This window comes from Sorex araneus, chromosome 7 (genome assembly GCF_027595985.1).
Source record: "Sorex araneus isolate mSorAra2 chromosome 7, mSorAra2.pri, whole genome shotgun sequence".
Classification (NCBI taxonomy): Eukaryota; Metazoa; Chordata; class Mammalia; order Eulipotyphla; family Soricidae; genus Sorex; species Sorex araneus.
Genome location: NC_073308.1, coordinates 18,208,607 through 18,236,107, shown reverse-complemented (window position 1 = coordinate 18,236,107; position 27,501 = coordinate 18,208,607). Strand labels below are relative to the sequence as shown.

Here is a 27,501-nt window from a genome sequence, read left to right as displayed (position 1 = left end):
TGAATTTCTGATTAGATCTGAAAAAACCTGGGTTAGCATTTTTAGCACCACTTTTAAAAATATCTCCTCACCCACCTACCCACAATGCCATTCACCTTCCAAATCAGCTTCCAGGCCCTGTGGGTGAGCACATTCAGTCAAACTCCGAGAAGCTCCCCCAGTGAAGAACACTCCCGGGGCCAGCCTAGTGTGTGAATGTCCCTCCAGCTGGCCCGAGTTCAGGCTCCTGTTTTCTTGAGGAGGAATGAGAGAGCTTTTTGTAGGCATGGAATAGTTCTCTCTTCTGTCTCCAAAGTCTGTGCATACTGCCAATTCACCTCAAATAGTCCTCGAGCTTATAACATCCGTAGGGCTTACCTGACAGTACCTATCACTAACAAACCAAGTGGAGACAAAACTCACTCTGATCCTCCTACACGAATTTAAGGCAAGAGCGGAATAAGTTCTGTTTCCCCCAACTGTGCTCCCCAATAAAAACAATCTTAACATCATAATAGCATGACCGATAAATCTATTCCATTGTAATTGTTCTTTAAAAGGTTATCTTTTTTTTTTGAGAGGAAGGGGCACACAGGGCTTACACCTAGCTCTGTGCTTAGGGATCACTCCTGGTGGGTTCGGGTTATCGTGTGATGCTGGGGATCAAATCTGGCTGTCTCATCTCATGAAAGGTACACTTGATTCCAAAATTTAGTTAGTGCCCTAACTGCTGTACTATTGTTCCATAAAAGATAAGTTTTTTTTTTAAAGTAAAAATTAGTAAATTTTTAAAATTCAAAGTGTATGTACTTAAAAGGGTTTTTTTTTTTTAAGTCCTTAAAGGGTATCTGTTAAGAGATATTTCAAATCTGACAGATGATTGCTTTATTTCAGGTAACTGCCATTAAACCAGATCTTCGCACTATCCAAATAAACCAGTAAGAACTTACTGCAGTTGTGCTTTGGAAAGAGCTTAATGTTTTCTGTCTTTGAAGGAGTAAAGAGATTATTTCATCATAAACAGTATCATCACCCAAATAATGTGAGCCACTGTTGGGATGCCATGCCCACTTAATGCTGCCTAAATTCGTCCTTAAATTTCTACTCCAATTTTACTCAGAGATTTTACAATAGCAGCTCAAGTTGTTTCATAGCTGGGTCAGGAATGTGGCCCAGCTGCTGCTGTGGACGGAATGTTTCTCTCTCCCCTAGTCCGTATCTCTGCCTGTACCTGAGGGGCGGCCCTTTGTGGGGAGACTAGTACCCTTTATGATGACAGTGAGAGATGATCTCTCCCCTCAAGAGAAGACACAGCCTGCTGGTGGTCCACACACCCCTGATTTCCAACTGTTTAGAAAATGAAATTCGAGTGGCTCACATGTATCAACATATAGCAAAGGAATCATCATAGACTGCAGAGTATCAGTAAAAGCATCTTCAAGGAAAGCATCACTCCCCATGGACAAGACAGCAGACCAAATGACAAAGCAGCTGGTACTTCTGTATTCTTTGAATGACTTCCCCACCAACATGTACAGACTGTTAATTCTGCTATTTTTATTATAGATTTAATTTCTGGGGAGAAAAAGGTTTCAGGTAGTTTTTCAGCTTCTATTGAAAATATCTATATCATAGAGGCTGGAACAATAGCACAGCGGGTAGGGCGTTTGTCTTGCACGCGGCCAACCCGGGTTCGATTCCCAGCATCCCATATGGTCCCCTGAGCACCGCCAGGAGTAATTCCTGAGTGCAGAGCCAGGAGTAACCCATGAGCGTTGCCAGGTGTGACCCAAAAAACAAAAAAAAAAGAAAATATTTATGTTATATTAAAATATTAATATTAGAATGATAGTTCAATTGGAACATTTTGCACACTTGTGTTACTACTGAAATATATTTTTTCATGTTTTATTTTCATTACATTGATATAATGGTAATTCTATAATTTTATAAATCCTGAAAGTTGAAAATTTGGAATAAATATGAAAACTGAATTTTGATCTTCTCTGGTTTAGCAGATTGTTATTTTAATGTGCCCCTTCTTTTATGGTATCAAATACCAGCCGCTGGACTAATTTAGCTTTCATTATGTAATACCTGTAACACTCAAAAGGATCTGAAAATACAAATATCTCTACACAGAACAGTGCTGGGGGGGGGGGGGGGGGGAATAATCCTATGATCCCGAACAGATGCCAGTATGCACACTGGGGAGAAGGAGCGAGTCTTTTCATCACGGAAAGACAAGAGAGGGACGGATCCTTAGGGAATGGAACATATCGCATTTATTAAATCACGCCCCCTACCCCCAACAAATCTCAGGCTCAGTTTTACTGAAACTTGGGGCTCATACAGTGCTTTTTTTCTCTTCCTTTACAATTTCATATGAGAATTTGCCCCATTTTTTGGAACGATCTCTGAGGCAACAGTCGGGGATGAGGTTTCAAAGCGGATGCTGTGTTCTGATGTGGATGACCAGCTGTCTAATGGCACCATCTTAGGGGTCTGCCAGCCCATAAAAGAATTTTAGCTCGTCAAATATTCCAGGGGGTACATTAAACATGCTTCCTAAAAAAATATGCCTTGTTGGCAAAACAAACATAAGAACTTTGCCGTAGTAAATCTTTCATACAAAAATAACCTAACAAAGGTTGGTATTTGTGTATGTACATGTGTGCATATACATACATACGTATACATATGCACATATATATAAATAAAACTTTGCATCTGAAGAAAAGATCTGTAGGTCTCTAAGTTAGAAGGTGGAAAAATAGGAACTTCTAGTTCATTTTCCCTTATGCATTTCCAGAAATAGGCGATACGAAAGCAAAACCTCAGCATCTGTCACCAGCATGTCAATCCGTAATGGTCTAACAAAATTTCTATTTTTCAGTCAAACAGAAATGTTCCTTTATACAAACGCTGAGGAATAATGTTTAAAATGTCCAAAACATTACAGTGGGGCCTAAACTGCAGCTCTGGGCTTTCCTGCTGTCAAGGCACGCCCGTTCCCGGAGGACAGGACTGGAAGTTCGGGGTCCTAGAGCTCAGGTGTCGGGGTCACTCGCAGCAGGCCCGTCGCTCTCCCGATCCCAGTCCTTCATGGCACTGCCCATCATGAAGTCGTCCCGCAGGATCTTCCAGCTGGGACCCTCTTCTGAGTTTCCTGTGCTCTGGGGAGGGCGCAGAAACACACATCAGTTTCACTCAGAGAAAGGCCAAACTCTCAAGCTGACCAGCACTGCTTCCCGGCAGGAACCTGGCCAAGACCAACTGGAGAGTGGCTTTATTTCCACACCAAACACATATACACAAAGATGAAGTTAAGAGTTATAGGCTAATGAAACATTTAACACCTCCTCTCCCCACAAACATAATGGAAACAAATTTTTCTTTCTCTTCATGCACTGAGAAAATATAATTAGATGTCAATTTTAAAACCTCACAATCAAAATAAATTTACAGTATTATCTAGTGTTCAGGGACAAGTTACCAAAAAAAAAAAAAAAACACCTTTTACACAAATAGAAATTTGAAGGAGAGCCCCCTTGGCTACACCTGCCAGTGGTTATTCCGGACTCTTCTCAAGGAGCTACCTGAGCACTGTTTAGGGAGCACCACAGTATCTCCTGGTAGTACACCTCCTATACTATCTCTCTAGCTAAAGGAGAGAAAAGGAAAGCAACCAGGCATTATGTTAACCTGCACAGATGTTATCTTATTAACATCTGATAAAAATTTGAAACAAATGTTCTTTATGTGGGTCATGATGTCACTACCTATCACAATCAGAAAACTAACCTCCTGCTAAACCTATAAATAACTGATTTGGGTCAACAGCCACAACAGGCAGTCCATTCAGTTTGTTTATACGTGGGATTTAGGCAGACCTGTGAGAGAACCCAAAAATGAGTCTCTGGTTTCATGGTACAACACCACCACCTTGTGGCATGAATACAATCTACACTCGACCAAGACTTCTTCCTTCAATCTGCAAATACTGAAAACCGTGCGCCCGGCACTGCTTTTCTGTATACACAATATATGCCGGCTTTTGCAACTCTGCCCTCATGAGCCCATTTGTAGGATCAAATTTGGGTGATCTAACTATGCAGAGCCCATGACATCTGGTAAGAAAGCATGTCATCTTCAGGAGGCCTATTCGCCCTATGAAGAACAGTTTTTGCTGCTGCTGATGTAGGGCGTTGCTCAGGCCTGACTCCTAACTTTGTGCTCTGGGGTCAATCTTGGCGGTGCCCAAGGGACCATGTGTGGGGCCAGGGATCAAAATCAAACAATTTTTAAGAAAAAAGATACGGAGGACATAGGTGGGACTGTGGGAGGTCACTTGTAAAATTCTGCTGAGCTAATGACAACCAACTAATGACAGCCACCAGAAAGTCCTCTCCTGTCCAGCAGGACAGTGCGCCAGAGAGCAGGACTGGCCAACACACCTTCCTGGGGGCCAGAGAGCCAAGCAGAGCATGCGGAAGGCAGAGGGGAGCAGAGCTCAGCACGGGCCCGCTAAGTCAGAGCACTCTGTATGCGATACGGCCAGGGTTGCTCCCAGTCCACAGCCCGGCAGTCCCAACACCGCGTGACACTGGCAGAGCAAGGAGCTGGGACGGTCACTCTTGAAACTCCCCAGAGGAGCACAGCCCAGATCTGTAGCTGGTTCCATGCTTAACCCACACGCGAACCCCACTCTGCTACCAGTGGACAGGTACCCAGCTGAACAGAGGCCACTCGCTCTCCTCGATCCAACCCAGGGTATGTGCCTCAACCAAGAAAACATGGATTCCAAGAAACGGAGATCCAGGGAGGAGCAATGGCTCCATACCTCCCGGTGTCCCAGGTACATGCTTCCTCTGTCCAGGACATGCGTCCGGCATGGGTGTTCATGGTCGCAGAGACCCCGTGGTCTACTCTTCATGTCTGGACAATCGTGTCCCCCAGGCAGTCCCTGTGCTCCCAACTAGAGCAGACCCCAGGGGATCCACCTCCATGCAGGGTCCTCCCATCTGTAGCCCACCCATGCACTGACTCACTCCACCTGCCTAGTGAATGGCAAGGTCAGAAGAAATGGGCAGGTACAAAGACAGGGAGAATGATAATGTGAGTCCAAGGCTCAGAGAGCACGGAAGATGGCAACCAGGGGAAGGAGCTGCTGGCCCAAACGCTGATGCTGAGGGCCTCCACGCTTGTCCTGACCTCAAGGTAAGGAGGGCAGTCACAGATATCCGATGCGACAATGTAAAGCATGACCAGAGGAGGGAAGCATTCATGCTACCAGGTATCAGGAAAGCATTCATGCTACCAGGTATCAGGAAAGCATTCATGCTACCAGGTATCAGGAAAGCATTCATGCTACCAGGTATCAGGAAAGCATTCATGCTACCAGGTATCAGGAAAGCATTCATGCTACCAGGTATCAGGAAAGCATTCATGCTACCAGGTATCAGGTTCTCCAAGTGTGGTCTCTGGAGCAGCAGCACTGGCTTTAATTTCACTTTAAGAAAATTCAAGATCAGGCCCCAATCCAGATGGACTGACTCAAACACTCAGGGTGGGGCTGGCCCACTGACCTGTTATGACCTGTTGGGACAAATCTCCAGGGATCCAGTGTGCACCAAACCCAAGAACCTGCATTTCCAAATGGGCAAATACTTCTCAGGAGTCTCTGGACACTACAAAACACCCAGGACAATCTTGGGCCAAGAGAGATGTTTCTGATTCTGGAACTGCACCGAGACCTGGTGTGGTGTAACCTTGGCACCTTCACATTGTGAGGAGTGATACGGAGGGAAAACAGATGGGAAGGCAACAAGCGCGGACCCTTGAGAACCCCTGTCTATATGGCAGCTCAAGGCAGAAACTGTTTTACCGGCAACAGAATAATCATTTCATTTCAAATCCACGTGTTTCGGTGGTAGTGTGAAAGGAAATGACGCATCCGCTCAACTGTCACATTGAACAAAGCCAAGGAAACCTGACTTCACATTCAGACAGACCCATGAGGACGCAGCAGGAGGGGATGCAGGCCAGACAGCCAATGAGGAAGGTGAAGCAGCCAAGGAAGCTAAAACCGAGACTCGATTGTCAGGCTGTCAGTCCCCTCACCGACACAGCAGCTTTCCAGAAACCCAGGAGCTGCCAGTCCTGGCCCCTGTCAGACAGGAGACGGAGAGCCGCAGTCAGAGGTCTGGAATGGAGGGAGCCCCACTCCCCAGAGAATGGGGCCCGGCCTCCTCCCACACTGGGCTCCAGGTGCTGATGGAGGAGAATGTCAACCCAGGCAGAATCATTCCAGAATTATTCTGCAGTTAGAAGAGACCTGTGGGTCTCCTGACGTTTACCCCCAACCAAGCCTTTCTTAGTAAACTACACAGAAGAGGAAGTGGGGAGGGGGTAGAGGAGGAGGGGTGCCAATAAGGGGAAAGGGATGGTGCTGTGTGATGAGCAAGCGGAGACCCCTCATCAGACAGGCCACACTCAAGGGGGGGACAAGCTGCAGCCAGGACGCATGGGCAGGAGGGCACAAGGGCTGCAGGCGCAGTTCAGCCAGGGGCCATCTCCTCAGCTTAAAAGACCATGGAAGGGCAGCTTGTTCAAAACGGGGGAAGCAAACCCAGGGACTCAGGGCCCAGGAAAGAGGAAACCTATCCAGGAAGATGCCCGTCCCAGCACGGCCTGAGCAGGGAGCATGCAGTGCCAGAAGCGAGGCAGACAGACAGACTGTCAGAAGGAATGGACCCTGGACAGCTGGAGATGCTGGGGACAGCCACAGACAAGACCACGAACAGCTTCAGAATAAGAGAGAGAAAGTAAGCAGGGCGACATCCAGCTGTGGTGCTGCTAGTTCAGGCCACAGGAGATGTTGAAAGTATTCACTTCATAGGAATATATACAACATGAGGGCAAGGGAAGCTGACTTTATAAAACAAAAAAATCTTCCCTTAGGGTAAGCAAACGTCCAGAGGAAATACACCAAATTAATGAGTCAGGAGAGACAGCCAAGTGCCATCAAGTCAAGAAAGTGGCACTGCAGGGAGCCAGGAGTAACCCGGACTAGGGAGAGTGGGCTGAGAATTGCTCTATCTGGTACTGTCCAGAAAGCAGGGGCCTTGCAGAGAATCAAACCAAAGGAGAGCAATGCAACAGGAGCGCAGGAGGAGAAAGCTACACCTCAACCATTTTTACCCATCATCTCCAGCTTCACCAGTCTCCCCCAAGACTTTCTTCAAAAGCTCTTCCCCGTGAAACCCTCTGGCTTAGGAAGCAGAACAGATCTTCCTCAGCATGCGAGAGATGGTCAAACATGAATGATCTGCTCAAGTGCCAAGCACTTTATTTTTAACTCTGTTCCAGTTTCTGGCCAGGGAGCAATGCTCCTCTCAGCTCACCTCATCGAAGGAAAGCAAGGCTCAAAGGAGTGAAGCAACTTACATTCAGAGTTTATAAATGGATCAACTGACTCTCAATCCTACAACCATTTGATTCCAAGTTCAAGTTCTTTTAGCAATACCACACCGCTCTGAAGCATCTTCAGTGAGAATACTATGTATTTATACACTACCTGTGATCAACTAGAAACAACACAGTTAAATAGCTAACAAAATACAGTGAAGAAGACCATGTTTAAGATAATTTATATAAAAGTCAGAACTCTGGCAAATTCTGTCATACAATGATTTACATTATCTCAACTTTATCTTTTCCATAAAAATGATTTACTATGAAGAATGAAAACTTCCTAAATATTTGGAACACTCACAAAGAAAAGGTAGATCAAAGATTAGCACAAGGAGAAAACCTAAGGCAAATTCCAAATGTGACATTCATTGGGAACGCTTGCCTGGGTAACCACTAAATAGACTCATTAAATGTTGAGTCATTGTGAGAATGAAGGGATTTTGTTTTGCTTGTAAAGTAGGAATAGTGGCACGTTGATGGATTATTTTTAGAAAAAGAATGAAAGACAAGAGAATCATAATTTGAACCGTAGTTCACTGCTCACTCTAGCATTGCAAATCAGGGTGTTTTACGGGTTCAGATTTTAAGAACCATAAACCAGCCTCCCAGCTTCCTCAGCCTGTGATAACGTGCATGTAAGAGACTGCTGACCACCCTACACGCGTCAGGCACAGGAGGGAAGGCAGGTCAGTGCTGACGGGCGAACTGGACGGTCACCAGGCAGCAGCGCTAGAAGCTGGTGGGAGTGGCCTGCAAGGTGCCCGAGGCCCAGCGGCCTAAGGAGACCCACATGGTCACTCAGCTCTAACAGCAACTGCAGAGTCCAACGGACTAAATGCACAAACTTAATGAAAGCCACATGACACCGAGAAGCACAACAGTCCTCGCCCTCACAGGCCTGGTTTTAAACCAGTATTTAATCAAGATCATACAGAAGCAGCTTGTGTCCTTTGGACGATGGAGACACCCCTGGCAATATTATGGCTCACACTGCGGCGCTGAGACACTCCTGCAGAGGAAACTGCAGCAGAGGCTGGCGCTGATCATCGGTTCCCACCACGCCACTAAAAGGGCTCCTTCGTTTCAATGTTGGAGGGGGAAGAATTAAGGCCAAGTCCCCCAACACGAACAGTATAATTACATCTACATTTAGCAATCACAAATAATTGATTTCACAGCCTTCCCCAGAACATTCCCTTTTCATTTTAATTGTTTCACCTGAATGAAACAGGGTCTTAGAATCGGCCAGATTCATCTCAGCAACCTGGATGCTGTACACTTGCCAGTACGCTCTTTAGAACTTGAACCAGCAATCACCCCTCTCATCGATCTTAAAATGTTGCTTATGAACTGTGACTGTAGGAATTGTAGCTGTAGGACAGAAGACTGTGGGAATTACCCACCCAACCCCAAATCCCCCTTTTTTTGCATGCTGGGGATCAAACCCAGGGCCTCAAACATGCAAAGCAAAATGCTTTACAGCTTAAGCTACCTCTTGTTCTTGGAGTCTAGTGAAGCAGTTAAAATCAGATACAACAAGCGAAGGAGTGAAAAAAGGCACAGACTGATCAAGAATATCAGGAACTGTTTAACAAGAATTCCTGAAGAATGCAAGAGCTGCACCCTGGCAAGAAATTCTGAGATTTCCAGGTGAAAAATGTGAGTTGGTAGAAATGAATGGAAGTCAGATACAAATCTTTAAGATCCTTAGTAAGAAAACTAACAATCTTCTCAGTAGAAAAAACTTTACAGCCGAGAAATCAAAAGAATTCAAAATTCTCAATCTGGATTATATGCGGAGTCCAAAGACAAGTCTAGAGATTCAAGATCACATGGAAAGACAACGTTCCAATAAAAACTCTGCTTTTCATGGATCCCCCAAATCCCTAGTGAATAATTCCTAGTAGTCTCTATCAACGTTTGCTTGTTTCACTTCTCCACTGAGTTGTAGCTCATTTTAATTGCTTCCCAGGACTCCATGCGACAAGCCCACTTATGCTTCTTTTGGACTGATTCTTATTTGGGGCCACACTCAGCAGTGCTCAGGGCTTATTTCTGTATGTGTGCTCAGGTTATCACTCCTGGTGGGGCTCGGTAAAACAAAAGGGATGCCAGGGATTGAACTGGACTGCCACGTGCATGGCTAGCGCCCTGCCCACTGTACTGTCTCTACACATGGGGCTGGGGGGCTGAGGAAAGGGTCTTCAGAGACAGTAAGATGGGGGCAGCCGCTCAACTCAGGCTCTCGCTGTGAGGGTGCTCTCTACTCCGTGACCCAGCTCCCGGGACACCCACTGTGCAGCTGGAAGAAGTCTCTGCTGGTGTGGGGCACCTCAGGGGCACTGGCACAGGTGAGGCCCCTTCCAGGCCCTCTTCCACCCCCTTGTGACAGACAGAGCCCAGAACCCCACTCAGGGCATACGGCCTAAGATTCTCCACAGTACGAATGTACAAGCAGCAGAGAGGCTCCCAGGAGACACCAAGGTCCCAGGGAGGCACACAAGGGGCCAGTTAGTCCAAGCACTGTTGGTCAGGACGCAGAATGGGATCATTCTGAGATCTCCCAAGGCCAGCCTCATGATTCTACGAGAAGTACACACTGCCAGACCAGACATACTGACGACGAGGGACAACTCTCCAGATCCAAAGTAGCCCATTTTTATAGTAAATCACGAACAAATCTTGGATTATCTGGTAACTCCTACAGTACTAACAGCTTCACTTCAAATTGTTTTCCAATTTGTTAGGAAAACATGAAAAGTCAATCAGAAATTCATTCTAAGGATGAAAGGCCAGCAAAACAAAAATCACCACATCCCAGACTTGAGCCAACCATGTGCTGAGCCTGGCTCGAAGCACTTCGCAGACACTGGGAATTCGGCTGCTTCTCCCGCATCTCTGCAAGGAGTATGAAGGGCTCTAATGGTCTCACTCAGGTGCTGTGGTCAGTGGCCCCCGCAGAATGTGTGTCTAGGCATCCCAGCCCCCACAGCTGCCCACAACTCCAAAAGGATGGTTGAGAGCAAAACACAGGAAGGTAGTCTCTGGGCAGAGAGGTAACAGAGGCTAAGGCACTTGCTCACGCGGTGGACTCTGGTTCCAAACCCCAGTACCACGTAAGGTTCACTCCCTGGAGCACTGCCAGGAGTGGACCCCTGAGCAGGGGCAGGAAAGCCCCTGAGCACCACTGGGTATGTTCCCTCCTTCCCCAACACACACAAATAATAAAAATGCACATAGGTGCAAGCCTGTGGTACGAGCTTTCTTCTTGCAGGACAAGCAGAAAATGAAACTTCGCACTCAGCATCTTTGATGAGGACCCCAGAGCAACAGAGACCCAAGTGACTGCCAAGAGGGAGAAGGTCCCTTCACACGGGACCATGGCTGCTCTTCACTTGAGCACACAGCTCCACAGTCCTCCCCTGAACCCCTGCCCCTGCCCCCAACCACACAGCCTGGCGGCTCAGAAACCCTCAGCAGCCTATTGGGAGAGGCAAAACCCAGGGGGACCTGGCTCCATGCTGCCCCAGCCGCCTCTGTAGCCCCAGCTTGGAGTCTCCCATCTGTCTAAGCTCTAATCTATTTAGGCATGTTCAGTAAACAAACATTAGGCAGAATTATTTACTAAGTTCGAATTCCACGCATTCCCAGCAGAGAGACTTTCTGTGAGAGCAGAATGCCTTTGCCCTGGGCTCCAGGGCGATTTAAGGACAACCTCCACCCCCTTGCCTGCCTCCCAGACCCCCACCTCTGCAGGAGAAAGCAGTCCAGAGCACTGTGGGGGAAGCACACAGTCGGGGGAGAGCCCCACCCACCCCTGCTTGCCCCAGGGGAGGAAGAACTGAGGGGGCCAGAGGCCCAAAGCGAAGCGCAGTTTTGCAGGCGCACAACCACTGCGGATCGGAGGCTGCTCTGAGACACCGAGGAAGCTGGGTGTTGGCTGCAAAGCGTCCCCACTGCCAGAGACTGGGCAACGCAGGGCCTGCAGGCCACTGCTGCTCCTTAGGGAAGATGTTCTCTTGTTGAAAATGCTCGTTTCACAAGACCAGAACACTCTCATTCTCTCTCTCTCATCTCTCTCTCTCTCTCTCTCTCTCTCTCTCTCTCTCTCTCTCTCTCATTTAGGAATTCTTACTGAAATCTGTTACTCTGAAAATATCCTTATCATGGAAATTACTTTCTATCAGGGACCAGATCGCCTGTCCATTTACTGAGAAGCTGTTGTGGCTTCATTCTCAAAATACCTATGCTGAGATCAAAACATTAGAAACTCCGAAGTCATGAAAAGTGTGCACCAAGTCTGTACTCGAGGAGTTAACTAGAGCCCAGAGCCGCCATTCTCGGGAAGACTCAGGCTGAAGGCCCTGCATGTGTCCACCTCAACGCGGACAGCTTACAACTCCTGATATCAGACTAGAGTTTAGTGTCTTTTTCAAGGAAAGAGCCACTGGGAGACCAACAACTGGAAAACCTCGGGCACTCTACAGAAGTCCCACTCACCCCCCATTCCAGGAGGCCCGTCTCTCACTGGGGAGAGAGAGGCAGGATTCCCACAGGCTCCGAATCCCGGTTTCAGGTGCTCTCCTGACCCTTGGTCCACTCGGGCGGTCTGCGGACACCGCGCCCATCAGTTTCTCTGCTCAGGGGCATGGCTGGGGACAGCCTGGGCCTCACAGGCTGTCACACTCCTGCAGGTTGTGCTTCCTTCATTGGGGCCCAAGGGAGAGACCCTAAGGTCTGGATTCGAGAGTTGTCACCAAACAACTGACACTGACACCAGCAACCTTGAAGTGAACCTTGAGGGGGCAAAGGGCTCTCAGAGGTGCTGCCCTCTTCCCGGTGGGCTCAGTGTCCCCAGCAGCTCCTCCTCTGGGGCTGACACTTTGGTGCCTGCTGAGACCCTCTCTCCTTCCTCCGTTGCTTCCACCTTGTCTTCACCGCGGGCTGCCTCCCCAAGCGGCCCAGGAGCCAGATCTCCAATCTCCCCCTCTGCCATCAGGTCACAATGCCAGTCCCCGCTTCTACGTCTCCCGGCCTGTCACCTTCACTAACCTGCAGTTTCTCCCTCTTTCTCATCCCTCCAAATCATGGCAGTCTTAAGTCAAGTCAATGCCCCGGGGCCCCTGGAATCAGGGCCCCTCTCGCCGGCCTGCTCCCCCCGCCCGGCCCCAGAGCAGCGAGAGGCCATTGTGCCCACGGGCTGGTCCTGACTCGGTTCCCCTTTCCTCAAACAAGACCAACTAATCACATCACTCCCAGGACGGGGAACTACATCCGGCTATGCCAGGTTTACGAATGTCTCAAAGAGCATCTTCAGCCTAGAGGGAAATAATTCAACAGAACAAGACCTCCCCAGTTACCATCCAGATTCACAGGACACAATGAAAAAAGGTTCTTCTGAGGGCCACGCTCAGCGGGAGTCAGGGCTACTCCCAACTCTGCTTAAGGGTCACTCCTGGCAGTGCCAGGGACAGAACCTGGGCCTCCTGCATTCAAGAACAGGAGCAGCTCACGAACCTGTTATGGGCACCTCTGTTCTGTGACGGCGAAGGACCAGAGCAGAACTGTTGATGACTGTCACTATGTCTTCAAGCTGAACACTTTCTGATTTCACAACCATCTGGGACCCCTACTAAAGCATTTTCGCAAGTGTTGCGAAAGCATCATCCCCTCCTGCCACCTTGTCTCACCAATACATGAATAAAAAATTGTTAATAATAAACTAAGCTCCTTATATTAATTTTAAAAGATTTATTGTGAGCGATGGGGATGGAGCGATAGCACAGTGGTTGGGCCTTCACCTTTCACGCGGCCAACCCGAGTTCGATTCCTCCGCCCCTCTCGGAGAGCCCGGCAAGCTACTGAGAGTATCGAGCCCAAGCGGCAGAGCCTGGCAAGCTACCTGTGCGTACTGGATATGTCAAAAACAGTAACAATAAGTCTCCCAATGAGAGACATTACTGGTGCCCGCTCGAACAAATCGATGAGCAACAGGATGACAGTGAGTGATCCTATTGTGATCTGATAGGATAGTGAGTAAGAAATAGCACCAGTGAGAAGTAGACATTGGGCAGTGAGTGACCAAGTGACTCACTTCTGTACATGAGCTTTCCAGTATAAGAATTCTTAAAAGAAAAAAAAAATTGTTAAATTTGTGAGTACCAAGAATATAAGGAATTTCTGTGCATTACAAGTGTACTACCATTAATACACAAAAATGGCCAGTACAAATGACTAGCTTTAACATGAGATGGACAATGTTCTTATTAAAAAAGAATTATATCTGACAACAGAACTGAAGAAAGAGCTCATTTTTCACAGGAGAAAAACAGGAGTGAGAAGGAGCATTCTGCCTTTCCTGCCCCACCTATCTTCTTCTCTAAAGTACACCCAGTACCCCTTCATTTCACTGGGCAGCACTCAGGCTGAGTTCCGGAAACTACAGCACAGTAACGACCGACTCAACTGTAATTTCATGCATCTGTTGGCCATCTTGGACAATACTCTTCTTTTCACATTCTTTTTTTCTAAAAATGATACTGTCCCCAACGACAGAAGGGTGCAGAGCGGGCTGTGTGGAGGCTGGCCCCAGAACCTTACCAGCTTGTCCCTTGGGTTCTTCCCACTTTTCTCTTTCGAACTTCCATCCATGCCTCGCAGAACGCTGATGAAGTCTTTCTTGGAAACAGTTGAGATCAGCTTTGCACGTTTCCTAATGGAGCTTCCCGCTTCTTTAACCTTCTCATCAACGTTCTTTTGATGCTTTTGAACAGCGTTGAATAACTGCACCACACCCCTACAAAAGCCACCAGACACTGCAGTGAAACAGGCAACACAATGTCCAGCAGAGCAGACACAAGCTGGGGCCAGCACAGCACTCCGAGTGCCTAGAAAAGGGACTGTGCAGGGCAAAGGCAGAACCAGGGACTGCGTTTACGGCCAGCACCATGAACATCAATGATGAACAGACATTTCTAGTCAGAACTGAACTGGGATGATCTTTTCTTTTCAGTTGTGATCTTTCGGAATTATCCCCTATGCATCAGAACTAAGAATTCCTTTTTAAACAACATCTATGCCTCAAAACATAATTAACGACTGCATGCACTATAAAGGAATAAGCCTAATCACCACCCACCCCCAATGAAAGATTTTTCTGGATCAAAATTTCATTTGTAAATGGGAAAAAGAAACTTCAAGTAGTTTTAAAAGCACTGGGTTAAGTCTTCTCTGTGACTTTTAGGAGACAAAACTAATTTAAAATTCTACCTAAGAAACCTCACTGAGAATAGTTTGTTCTGTAGACCAGGTTCACTCCCGGTGAGGCCAAGGGTGAAGACCCCCAGTGTCTCAGGGGCCCCACGTGAGGATGGCCACAGCTCATCCACACTGCAAAGTGCATCAAGGTTTTTTTTCCTTTTTTTTTTGGTTTTTTTTTTTTTTGGCGTTTTGGGTCACACCTGGCAATGCACAGGGGTTACTCCTGGCTTTGCACTCAGGAATTACTCCTGGTGGTGCTCAGGGGACCTTATGGGATTACTGGGAATTGAACCCGGGTCAGCCGCTGCAAGGCAACACCCTACCCGCTGTGTTATAGCTCCAGCCCCTGTGCACCAAGTTTTAAATGTACATCAGATTCTGACCAAGTAAGAAAAAGGGAACCTTTAAAAAGGTGTTAGTAACGGTATCAACTCTGATTATAGGCTTACTTAATGATCACATGGAAAGATCAGGTGCACTAAAACACAGCACTGAAATCCATCACACCTCTCTGTATGTGTTCTTATGACTACAAGAACAGTTTCAATTACCCGTGCAGCTTCCTTCCCTTTCCCCTGAGAGCAAGGACCCGAGGCAGTCACTGCCCTTCCAGCGTTACGCTGTCACTCTCCTAAACTCCCCGCTACAGTTTGCACCCCGACATACCCCCTGCCTCAGGTCCTACACACCCTCCCGCCTCACAGGACGCTCGGCCTCGGCTGCTGCAGTGAAGCCCGCTGTCCCCGACTCAGAGTCCCGTCTCCCCTTCTACCAATATCCAAGAAACCAGCTTAGACAGAGTCTGAGCCCAGGTGAGGCAAAGGAGGTGTCTTGTGGTGCTCACCCCAGGTGCCAGCTCTGCCCTCTCGGAGAGGTGCACTGTGCTCCTCTCCTTACAGGGACAGCGACAGAGGCACCAAGCAGCAGGCCTGGGCACACCGCGGGAGGCAGGACTGGTGCCAGCCTGAACCCAGCAGCTGTCCACTTTCAGACACTAGATCACAGAAAGAACTTGAGGTGAACGGAATCCTACTCTGCATATAACCACTCTTTGGGGCTTGTTTTTTTCCTCCTTTTTTATGAGGGCGCAGGGCCCATATCCTGCAGCGCTCACTCAGGGCTTACTCCTGGCCCTGAACTCAAGAGATTCTGGTAGGGCCTGGACAACTCTATGTAGTGCCAGGGATTGAAACAGGCTCAGCCATGTGCAAAGCACCTAGAACCCCATGTATCCCTCGGGTTCCAGGCGCCTCTGCCTTTAAGACTGTCATTCTGACAGGACGCAGGCGAGGCCAAGGAACACCCAGCAACCCGCAGCTCCTGCTCAGCCTTGGTCACCCAAGTCATCCCGCACACACTCGGGGTCAGGAGAGCCATGAGGAAGAGCAAAAGCTATGGACAGCACAAACTGCTTCCCAGAACGAGGTACTACACCAGGAAACTACTGCACTGGAAGAGGAAGAACCATGCAGGCCGCTAACGAAGCAGCATAAAAGAAATGCTGCAGAAAGGTCCACTCGGGCTGTTCTCAGGACAGTCAGAAACCAGAGCCCTGGAGACAGAGCGGAGCCGAACGCCCACTTTCTTTGTCTATTCACGTGAGAGCAGCAGGATCCTGGGTTGGGTTCGGCACGCAATAGACCGGAGCGGGCATCGAGCACCTGGCTGAGAGAGGGCTTGCGTGGGACCCCAGACTCATCAGGAGAGGCGCCCATCCAAGCTCGCAGCGCTTCTCGCAAAGCGCCGGCTCGCCGTCTCACCTCGTTGCGATCCTCTGAAGATTTCTCTCGGTTTCTTTGTCTTTGACGACATCTGGCTTGACTCTGCACATCATTTCCCATTCCCGCTTCTTGTCAAGCTGTGTTATAAACAGTAAGATGTGAAAGAGTATTAGGCCTTTTTGAAAGTGCAGTAGACTTTGATATGATACTCTGTGAAAGGACAAAGGTAATCAATCATCTGGGCTTAAGCGTGTCAGGGGGAATGTGAAAACCACCCGGCTCTGAGGGGTCCAGCACGGGGAGCCTGCGGTCAGCACTCGGCGTCATGCACAAGGCACCGAGTGGGCAGCTGTCAGGCTCGGGGAGCTGGGCCTGGAGGGCTGCCAGCAGCTGAGTGCTCAGGGGAAAAACCCCACGCATGCACCCACACTACCTCCAGCTAAGAGGCTGCCTGGGGAAGCCACGCCACTGCCTCTCTGGTAACCACAGGATTAAGCACTGCTTCTCCTTATAGAAACTTCCATCAGCTTCTCCAAGAGCAGCCTTGGATGCAGAGTGCCTCTTCATACAGTGACCAAGTTTCTGTCTGCAAAACTGACCTCAGCTCCCGCTCTCCCCGCGGTCAGCCCCAAGCTACTGCAAGCTGACGGGCTATTCTAAGGCAGAGGGGAGCGGGAGGCAACATGCTACCCCTCACACGGCCCCGGACTCTGCAGGCTCAGAGCCGTGCCTGCCTCAGGCAGCGGGCTCAGCAGCTTCCCCAGTACCCACCAGCCCCGAGGGGATGGGTCTCTCCAGCATCTCTCCTCCCTCTCCTCTCCAATCACCCACCAGAAAATGCCTAAGCAAAGGAAAACTGAACTGCTCTCACTCTGAAATAAGACTCCCCGCAAGTGTGGCTGTGGACAGCTGGAAACCCAGACAGCAGGCACCCTAGTCCCGAGCCCGGAAGCATTTAACTCTGCAAAGTTGGTTTTTGTTTTGTTTTAGGGTCACTCTTGGCAATGTTCAGGAGTTACTCCTGACTGCACTCAGTAATCACTCTTGGCGTTGCTCGAGGGACCATATGGGATGCTAGGGACCAAAACCTAGTCTGCTGCATGCAAGGCGAGAGCCCCACCTACTGTACTATGCCTGGGCCCCGGAAATGTATTTTTATACCCAGATTAGCAAACAAGCCCCGAGAGTGCAGAAGCTCTTCATGCTTAAGCATGGCAACAATAAGGCCGATTTCCACAGACTCACTGAAGCACAGCAGGCGCAGTGGTGTGCCCTAGCCTCAGCCAACACGAGTACCGCGTGGTCCCGCAGTACATGCGAGGATCTTCTCCCGCACTGAGCATCAGTCAACGGTAGTCAGGCGCTCACTCCTTGTGTGCCAAGATGTTATTCTTCCTCACCAAAAAACTAGCATTAGAAGGAAGGCTTCTAATATCTTTAAAGCCTGTGCTAGCTTTTGCCAGATAATAAACAAAGATTCAAATTTTCAGTTGAAAGCTATCAGTAAGATTCAGAGACAAAATTTATCTTAAATGAAGCATGGTAAGTGCATAATAATAGAGTGCATTTTGTTTCTAAAAGGCAGGCTTGGAGTTCTATCTTCACAGAGCCTTTCCAAGCAACCAGCATTCAGGATAAAGAAAACATTCATTTGGAAGCAGAAGGGGCTGATGAACTTAAAAGGAATTATATGCCAGTTCAAATCTACTCTTCTATTACTACCTATTAAGTAATTTCTGGAAATCAGCACTCTTACAATGTATGGTTGTAGAAAGTTATTTTTCTTTAAAAACATTGCCTCAGGAGCAAGGGGGATGCAGGGGAGTATATGTGGCTGGCAGGGTACTTACTTGCATGCAGCCACTCTGGGTCTGACAACTAGCATATGGTTGGTCCCTGAGTCCTGCCAGGAGTGATCCCTGAGTGCAGAGCCGGGAGTAAGCCCTGAGGCCACTGTGATGTGGCCCCAAAACTAACTCTCTCTCTCTCTCTCTCTATATATATATGCATATATATACACACACACACATATTTTGTTTATATATATAAATTATATATATTTATGTATATAAACTAAATATTTAGATGTAAAAATACTTCACTTAAAAAAGCACCAAGTATTAAAAAACCTTATTATTGTACGTACTATTTAGCAATTATATCACTGGTATTCAGAACTATAGTCAACCCGATATTACCTTTAAAGTTTACATTATGAATAGATTGTTAGCAAAAAAACAATGACAATGATCCTAAAAGTTCATAATCCAACCAAATTATCATTATATTGAACTCAACCGGAAAAAAAAAAAATCATGACCCAGAAAGTCTTGACTTTAAAAGGGCTGATGCTGAGAACAGACAACAGGATAAAAAAAATATGGCATATCTACACAATGGAATACCGTAGTATTTCAGCTGCTAGTAAAAAGGAAGTCATGAAATTTTCCTATAAACAGATGGACATGGAGAGTATCGTGCTGAATGAAATGAGCCCGAAGGACAGGGACAGATATAGAACAACTCCATTCACCTGTGGTATATAAAAAAATATGTAATAAAAGACTAATATCATGGCCAGAGGAAAAAAAGGACTAGGAGGACCGGTCAGTGGTTGGAACCAACCACAACTGTGTGTGGGGTGAGGGTAGGTAAGATAGAAAGGGACCAGCATGCAATAATAGTTGGAAATGATCACCCTGGACAAGAACTGAGTGTTGAAGTAGGTAAAGGGATATACACGATAACCTTTCAGTATCTGTATTTCAGATCACAAAGCAAAAGTACAAAGAGGGAGGGAGGGAGAAAGAGAAAGAGAGAGAGAGAGAGAGACACGGAGGGAGGGAAGGAAAGAGAGAGGGAGGGAAAGAGGGAGGGAGGGAAAGAGAGAGAGAAAGGGAGAGAGAGGGAGGGAGGGAGGGAGGGAGGGAGGGAGGGAGGGAGGGAGAGGGAGAGGGAGAGGGAGAGGGAGAGAGGGAGGGAGGGGAAGAGCAAGAGGGAGGGAGGGAAAGAGAGAAAGGGAGAGAGGGGTGCCTGTCATAGAGGCAGGAGGGTTGAAGGGAGTAACCTGGGGATACTGGTCCTGGGAAATGTACACTGGAGGAATGGGTGCTGGGACACTGTATGACTGTAACCTAATCATGAACAACTCTGTAAAGCTTTGAAAAGGTCTATCTCGCAGTGCTTCAATAAAAATATATTAAATACATAGTACATAAATAAGAGGGCTGATACCTCCCTCTGGCCACTTGGATGATTAGAACATCAGCACAGCCAAGGGAGTCGACCAGCTCTCCGACCTTCCCCGTGGTCACCCACCCTCCACAGAAGCGGGACATCTCCTGAGCAGAGGGTGCGGGGTGCTGGGGGCAGGGCGGGGCAGGAGTTGGGCTCCCGCCTGCTGGGCCCGAGTGGAGGCTCACCTGCGCTCTTCTCTCCAGTCTCTCTTGCTTTAACTTCTCTTTTTCTTTCTCCAGCTCTTTGTTTTTGACCAGAATGGTGGCTTTGCTTTTAGGAATTTTCCTGTTAAGAATCTTGGCCATGGCGTCTGCCCAGCCCCCACTGGCTCCCAGGGTGCTCTCTGCAGAACTGTCAAGGCTGCTGGCAGCCTGCGGCTCAGACTCCTCCTCGTTGTCGGCCTCGACTGCTTCATCATCAGAAGGAAGGGGATCCTCTTTCCTTCCGACAGGATCTAGGAGCAGGAAGTCAAACTTGCAGCCCCCAGGATTACCGAGACCCTGGCCACCGCCCCCCCCTCGCCCCGAATCCTGCACAGAGCAAATAGTTCCCCATCTACCTTCAGTCCTACAAGACCGCCTTTCCTGACTCCACAGCTGCAGGGACTGAGCGCCCCCTCCCACCACACCGGCCCTGGAAGAGCTGGCCCAGGCATGCTCAGAGGAGGACGCTCAGAGCAGGCGGCAGAGATATAGCCAAGGTCCCAAACAAGCCTACTTTGAGGTGGCTGGTGACGTGTACTGACAAGGACCATGGGGGGTGAGGGGATCTAGCATATCCACAAGCCAGGACTGGTTTAAAAACAAACACATACAGTGCCATGAGCACTGCCAGAAGTGACCCTGAGTACCAAGATGCTCAGAGCTGATACAAAAAATATTAAAGAAAATACTGAGAAAAATAGTCTACTGCCCTGAAAGGCTGTCTGTTCTGTAAAAAACAACAAAAACACTGCTTAAATAGAAATTCACAAGCCAGAGATAGCGTAACGGCTCAGGAGCAGGTCTGGTGTGCAAATACAGTCAGTACATGAACCACATTCCTGCCCACAGTGTGAAAAAATTCACTCCAATCTTACCCAATAAAAGCTAGTAGCATTAGCAGCATATCAAACATTACATCCCTGATTCCAAAGGAACACAATTCTCCCCTCCTGCAAAGTGTCTGGAAGCAGGGCGTGGGGTGGCAGCAGCTGGACAGCGCAGTTCAAGCGGGTAAGGCTTACTCCTGAGTCAGAAGCCCTGCCCAGACACTAACTGCACACACGATTCTCTGAAAAGCACTTCTAACAGGCACCGAAATGGAAGGCAGCCCGGTGGCCCAGGAGCTAGCGTCAGGGAAGCACATGGGGCATGGAGGGACACTGAGAAGTCCGCGGCTCCTGGTCAGATGGGAAAGGACAACACTGACATCTAGTGTTCGTCCCAGGAAGTGCCTTGCATGCTGCAGCCTGCTCGGTGTCCAGGGAGACACAGGCAGCCTGGGGCTTCTTGCCCCTCTGGACCCCCTCCAGCTAGTTCTTCCTTCCTTCCAAACCAGACCAGAGGCTTGCTTTCCTTCGGGGGCTGCTCACATGCTGGGTCACCTCCGCACCCAGCTACAGACCCCAGAAGCACAGGGCACCGGAAAAGAGGCTGCAGGATGAACCTGTTTCATACACTGCCCTCGCCCCACCAACTCCCGAAAGATCGGTGCCCACTCCTTCCTCCTCGGCCACTGCCGCCGCCAAACACCTGTCCCAGCACTGTCTGCTTCCGTCAGAAAAGGGGGCTCCTTGCCTTCACCCTGGGGCAGGGCTTTGGGAGAGCTCGGAGCCCTTCACCATTCACTGCGTGCTCCTGACGATGATGTGGGAAGCCTACACTCGGCTCTCCCTCAAGAAGGGAAAAAGTACACCAAGGTCAGGAACATCGCTGAACTGGCTGCACAAGCATCTTAAACGTTTTTCTAAGAGAACAAATAACAAGGAACAAATGACTGGGGGTCTTTCACTATTTGTTTGGGGGCCACACCTGGCTCTGCACTCGGGAGATCACTCCTGGTGGTGCACAGCGGGTACCCAGACCATCTGCTCCCCCCTGCTGTACACCAGCCCCCTGGGATGGCTTTCACAAAGACAATGTTCAAGTTGCTCCTAAAAGGGCAAAGAAGAGTCAGAATGAGGAGACAAGGACACAAGGAAAGATTCAATGAAGAGATGGGGAGAGGGGGTACTCCATCAAGAAACCCAAATATCTTAGACCCGAGTCAATGCTCTATATGAAAATTAAAATTGTCACCAACACTCCAGGGCAGAAGAATCCCAAAGGCATGGGAACCAGGACTTAAAAGGAATCAACCTTTCTAAATACTCAGGTGACTGAAATTGTAGCAACTTGGGTAAACCTTTATGCACCTTTATGCAGTACCATTTAAACCTCACAACAGTCCAATGAACTGGCTATCTTCTATTTACACCTCAAAAGCTTAAAAAAGTTAAACTCAAAATTGAATTAACAGGGCAAATCAAAACTACTGTCTGACTCCTGAGGGCCTGCAAAGCTCTGAACCAGATTCAATTATGAAAACTACGACATGACACGTACTAAACAGACACAAAAAACCGTCACTTAATCAAGCCTGAAATTTAAAAAACCATTTTGAGCTAAGTCTCAGTGTACCAGAACAGCCCTTTCCACGTCCTCATTTTGATGGCCCCTTAGCAATTAAGACCTTTAGGAAACTATGCTCCCCTTCTCAGCCATAAATCACTCCTGCTCACACAACGTTACTTTCTAGACAATTACTACCACATTCAGACAATTCCAAATCAATGCTTTACTACTTTCCTTTCCTTTAAAAAACTATGACGTCATCATAGGTTTCCATGAAAGTAACTGAAAATGAAATGGAAGCATAGAAATGCTACTGGGGACAGAGCCAGATGTGATCACATAGCCCAGAAGAGCCCAGAGCAGATGAAGCTGGAAGCAGCCTGTCGCCTGCGTGGGACTATGCAAGCTCCCGGCTAGGGAAGGGAAGTGATAAGTGGAGACTCTGAGCTGCAGTTTAATGAAAAGCACATTTATCTGCGAAGCGAGGATGCCCCACAGCTTTGTAGTTCATCAGAAATGAAGGGTTAGCTCCCAGGACCTACTAGGTATTGGAAGCCTACAGCCATTTTTCACATGTGACCAGAACAATTCAAGAAAACATGGTTATGATTCCTAAGTACTAGCTTATAGTCGCATGGGCACAACCATGAGGAATGGGAAATCATCACGGCTCCAGGAACCAGCCAGTACTTATCACCTGACTGACAACCCTATCGATTTTGATGATCAAACTCAAATCAAAATGAAGTCATTACCCACACCTGCAATTTGCACACTGACTCCTTGTGTGTCTGAAGCCAAAATCAGTCTTCTTACCTCCGGGACTCTTCAGGATACATCATGAAGAGTATGTATCTTCATGGATACTCGGGTACTCAGCAGTTCTGCCAAGGCCACATACACACAAACATGACTTCCAAGGGTCACCTTTTCAGAAACCACTGACTGGACCAGCAATTAAAAGCAATTTCCAAGAGTCAACAGCAAATCCTGAGTTACACCAAATGTGAATGTTTCATCTTTATAATGAACAGGCCTATAGTACAGAAAGCAGCAAATCAGAAAACCCCTCTGTCATTAATCTGCACTGTGATGCAGTCGGAGAGAAAGGGCCGGGGGGCCCGAGAGCCACAGAGAAGTCCCGAGCAATCGGAAGGGCGAGGAGTCCCAGTATGACCCAGTCTGATCATGTCTGGGGGAGCGAACTTCTACAGCTCTCACACACCCTTCCTCAGCCTTCCTGGACTCACACAAGGAAACGGAAGGGACTCACTGTTGCCAACAGAAGCCTTAAGGGTCTGTGGAGCAACACAGCGGATGACCACCAGCTGTGAGGATCACTCCCCCTCATCCTGACCTTCCCCTCGCATACGTGGTGAAGCGGTGGGATTCGACAGCAAGAGTGACAGAGCAGGGGCTGGAGCAATAGCACAGCGGGTAGGGTGTTTGCCTTGCACGCGGCCGACCCGGGTTCAATTCCCAGCATCCCATATGGTTCCCTGAGCACCGCCAGGGGTGATTCCTGAGTGCAGAGCCAGATGTGACCCGAAAAGAAAAAAAAGAAAGAAAGAAAAAAGAGTGATAGAGCAGGAGCAACCTCTCTGCCTCCATGGACTTAAGGGCCTTCCTCTCCCTGATGACAGACCCATCTTCTTCCTGCCTTCAGCCTGCCCCCCTACACAGACCTGCAGCTAAGGCCCACTGTTCTAGATGAACACTAACAACACAGCTTCTTTTCTCATGTGTGAAATATGTGAAATACAAATGCCAGGGGCCAGAACAACAGTACAGTGGGGAGGGAGTTTTCCTTGTACGTAGGTGACCCCAGTTCGATCCCTGGCATCCCATATGGTTCCCCCAAGCACCACCAGAAGTAGTTCCTGGGTGCAGAGCCAGGAGTAACCTCTGAGCATGGCCTGTGTGACCCAGAGAGGCAAAAAATAAAAATAAAAAAATACAAATGCCAGAGTTACCCTGAAAGGCTGCCTGGGGAAATTAGAACCTCTTTTTCTGGAAAGTGTCCCCACTACCGAAGGACAGGAGGCTTACATGGCAACAAAGCAATGGGACTTCATTTTGGAGGGTAGAAGGTGACCACAACCATTACTGTTAATACTTAGGAGCAGATGCCCTGAGTCATACACCAAGGGCTTTACAATCACCAACTCATTTCAAACTGGTGGTACAACTGCATGGGAGGAGTTACATGTGGGAAGGGGCCTGTATTTTTCTTTCTCTAAAAAAAATTTTTTTGGGCCTGTTGGGCCACTCCCGGTGATGCTCAAGGATTACTCCTGACTCTGCACTCAGCAATCACTCCTTATGGTGCTCCAAGAACCATGTGGGAACCACATGCACAGAGACACACAACCACATACTCACCCATAGACTACAAATATCAGGGCCCTCCTGGGCTTCTGACTCTAGTTGGACGAAAAGGTGTCTAAGCAAAGCCAGAGCGGGTGCCATGGGGGAAAAGAAGGTAGAGAAGGGCAAGAAGTTCTCTTCCATCATGGGAATTGAGCCTGACTCAGCGCGTTCAAGGCAAATGTCCTTCCCACTGTAGTATCACTCCAGCCCCATATATTTTTCTGAGTGGTATGTTTTCTGAAAAGGGGGTGGAAAGCCGAATGAGTTTGGGAATCATGAAACTAAAGTACTGAGTTGAAGAAAATCAAAACCACAAGTTGTAAACCCTGCTCAACAGTTTCTCTCAACTTCTCTGAGAAGAGCTGAGGCCTCTAATCATCGGGCCAGTGCAGGAGCTTAATGACAAGTTTCCTTTTTGTCCTGGAAACCTGGGTTCATCCACTTACTCTCCTAAATACCCAAGAAGGATCCACCATGAAACAGGCAGTGTTTTTACATGCATGGACTAGAACAGCCATTTTTTTTTTAACTTTTGTATTGAATCACTGTGAGATATATCCTTACAAAGCAGATCGTGATTGGGTTTCAGTCACACTGTATTCCAAACCCATCCCTCCACCAGCGTACATTTCTGAGCACCAGTGTCCTCTCCTGTAGGGTAAGACCCTCCCATCACCCCTACCCCGCCTCGATGGCAGGCGCTTTTCTCCTGTTGCCCCCCTCCTCTCTCCTTCCCACTTCTGAACATTGTGGTTTGCAATACTGATACCAAAATGTTATCAAGACTATCCCTTTACCTACTTTTAACCCTCAGTTCTTGTCCAGTGTGATCATTCCCAGCTATTATTGTCATACTGGTCTCTTCTCTATCTTACCTACCCTCAGCCCCACACATATCCTCCTAACTCCTGTTTTCCCTAGCCATGGGTATTAGTCTTCTACTACATAGTTTTTATATACCACAAATGAATGCAGTCATTCTGTATCTGTCCCTCTCCTTCTGACTCATTTCGCTTAGCATGATACTCTCCATGTCCATCCATTTACAGGCAAATTTCATGACTTCATTTTTCCCGACTGCTGCATAGTATTCCATTGTGTAGATGTGCTAGTTTCTTTATCCATTCATCTGTTCTTGGGCACTCAGGTTGTTTCTAGATTCTGGCTATGGTGAACAGCTGTGCAATGAACATAGGAGTGCAGATGGTGTTTTGGCTGTGTGTTTTTGGGCTCCCAGGAACAGCCTCTTTTTGTACATAACTCCAGCTGGGAGAGACACAGGGCAAATATGTGAGGTGTTTTGGAAAATGCTGAGAAATAAGAAAATAGAATAGCAAGTGAATCCATGAAGGCTGCGAGAATGTCCAGGTGCCATGGCAGCTAGAGAGGTCAGAGAGGTGTCTCTGGACTGGGAGTGAAAGAAGGGAGGGGTGGAGACAGGTTAGGCCCTGAAGGGTTTTTCAAGGGTTTTCCAAAGGCCCCAGTGCACCTGGACAGGTTTAACGTTTCAAATGAAGGTTGCCAGGGGCAGGCTTAATGTCTGGGTGGGGGGAGAGGGAAACCGTTGCCAGCCAGGGTTGCTGATCAGGGAGCAGCAAGCTGACTGAGGATGGCCGCAAGAGCTGGATCACACAGGCCAAACATTTGGTATGTCAATTCAGTTGGGGCAGTGACTGAATCCTCCTGAGCAGATTCACTAGCAGGTCTGAGATATGAAATATTTTACTTGTCTTGTTTAGTTTGGGGTTTTAAGGCACATCTGGCTGTTCTCATGTCTTATACGTGACTGCGCTTGGGGGTCCTGGCGGATCAAACCTAAAAGGGCTACATCTAAGTCAAGGGTCTTCCCAGCTGCATTATCTCTCTAGCCCCACGATCTATTTTAAGTGAATGAATGGGAGGCCTGAGAGACAGTACAGGGGGTAGAGCGTTTGTCTTGCATGCATGGCCAGTTGGGCTTTATTCCCGCACTACATACGGTTCCCGGACGGCAGATGCAGAAGTCAGCCCTGAGCACCGCTGGTGTGGCCCCCAAACCAAAACGAAATAACGAATGGCTCTTAGGTGGGTTTCAGGTAGTAGAAAGGATTCATAATAGTGCACTTGGGGCTGTGTAAGGAGGGGGCGGGAGAGCAGTCGGCTGCAGTTCCTAAGAGGGAAGCTAGCACAACGACAGTGCAGAGGGGCAGATGGGCGAAGGGTCACACACGAGCAATAATACCTTTCCTTTCCTCCATCAGCCCCAGCGAGCGCCTTATCTTCTGCTACTGTATCCAACCCGCTCCGAGGAGCACCCCGATGAATCGCCGGCAGGTCCCTGAGCGTCACCTGCACGCACGCACCTACCCTCTCGGCCCTCTTCGCTGCACTCCCCGTGAACCCCAGCTCACTGCCGACTCGGCCGCCGTGCTCCGCGCCTTCCCCACTTCTCACCCCTACCCTCCTCCAGCTTTTGCCACAATCCGCTCCGCCACGCCACTGCCCCGGCAGTCCACCCGCGAGCACTGGACGGCGGGTTCCGGCCCTGCAGGAGACAGCGCTGCTTCCCCAGCACCGCGGCGTCCGGACTCCCCGCCGGCCCCGCGCCCCGGCCCCTCGCAGCCACGGGGACAGGGGGAGCCCCACGGGCGGCCGGCGGGCTCACCCCTGCTCCCGCACTCGCCCGGCGGCGCCTCGGGGCGGTCAGCGCGCCGTCCCGGCCCTTACCTCCATTGTCGGAAGCGTCCTCGTCCTCGCCTTCCAGCTGCGCCGCCACAGCCCGGGCCACCGCTTTCATCTTCTTCCTCTTCTGCAGCGAACTTTTCAGCTTCTTCCCGGCGCTCGCACGTGAGTCCCGCGCGGCCGCCGCCATGTTGCCCGCCGGA

At 48.8% G+C, this 27,501-nt stretch overlaps 1 protein-coding gene across 1 annotated transcript; it reads right to left on the bottom strand.

Moving 5' to 3' along the window:
• Positions 1 to 827: 827 nt before the first annotated feature.
• RRP15 (ribosomal RNA processing 15 homolog) lies at positions 828 to 27,501 on the bottom strand. Its single transcript, XM_055144549.1, has 5 exons — positions 27,344 to 27,501; positions 19,859 to 20,127; positions 16,476 to 16,573; positions 14,056 to 14,251; positions 828 to 3,155 (listed from the first exon to the last, which is right to left on the bottom strand). Exons 1-5 carry the CDS (start codon positions 27,486 to 27,488, stop codon positions 3,030 to 3,032), a joined length of 834 nt encoding a protein of 277 aa, XP_055000524.1. The 5' UTR covers positions 27,489 to 27,501; the 3' UTR covers positions 828 to 3,029.

Excerpts from the sequence above, each read along its gene's own strand:
- RRP15 (XM_055144549.1), bottom strand. The coding sequence starts at position 27,488 with ATGGCGGCGGCCGCGCGGGACTCACGTGCGAGCGCCGGGAAGAAGCTG. Across the intron at positions 16,574-19,858 it reads GACTGGAGAGAAGAGCGCAG|CTTGACAAGAAGCGGGAATG; the intron begins GTGAGCCTCCAC and ends TTTATAACACAG. Across the intron at positions 14,252-16,475 it reads CTTCAGAGGATCGCAACGAG|GGGTGTGGTGCAGTTATTCA; the intron begins GTGAGACGGCGA and ends TGGCTTTTGTAG.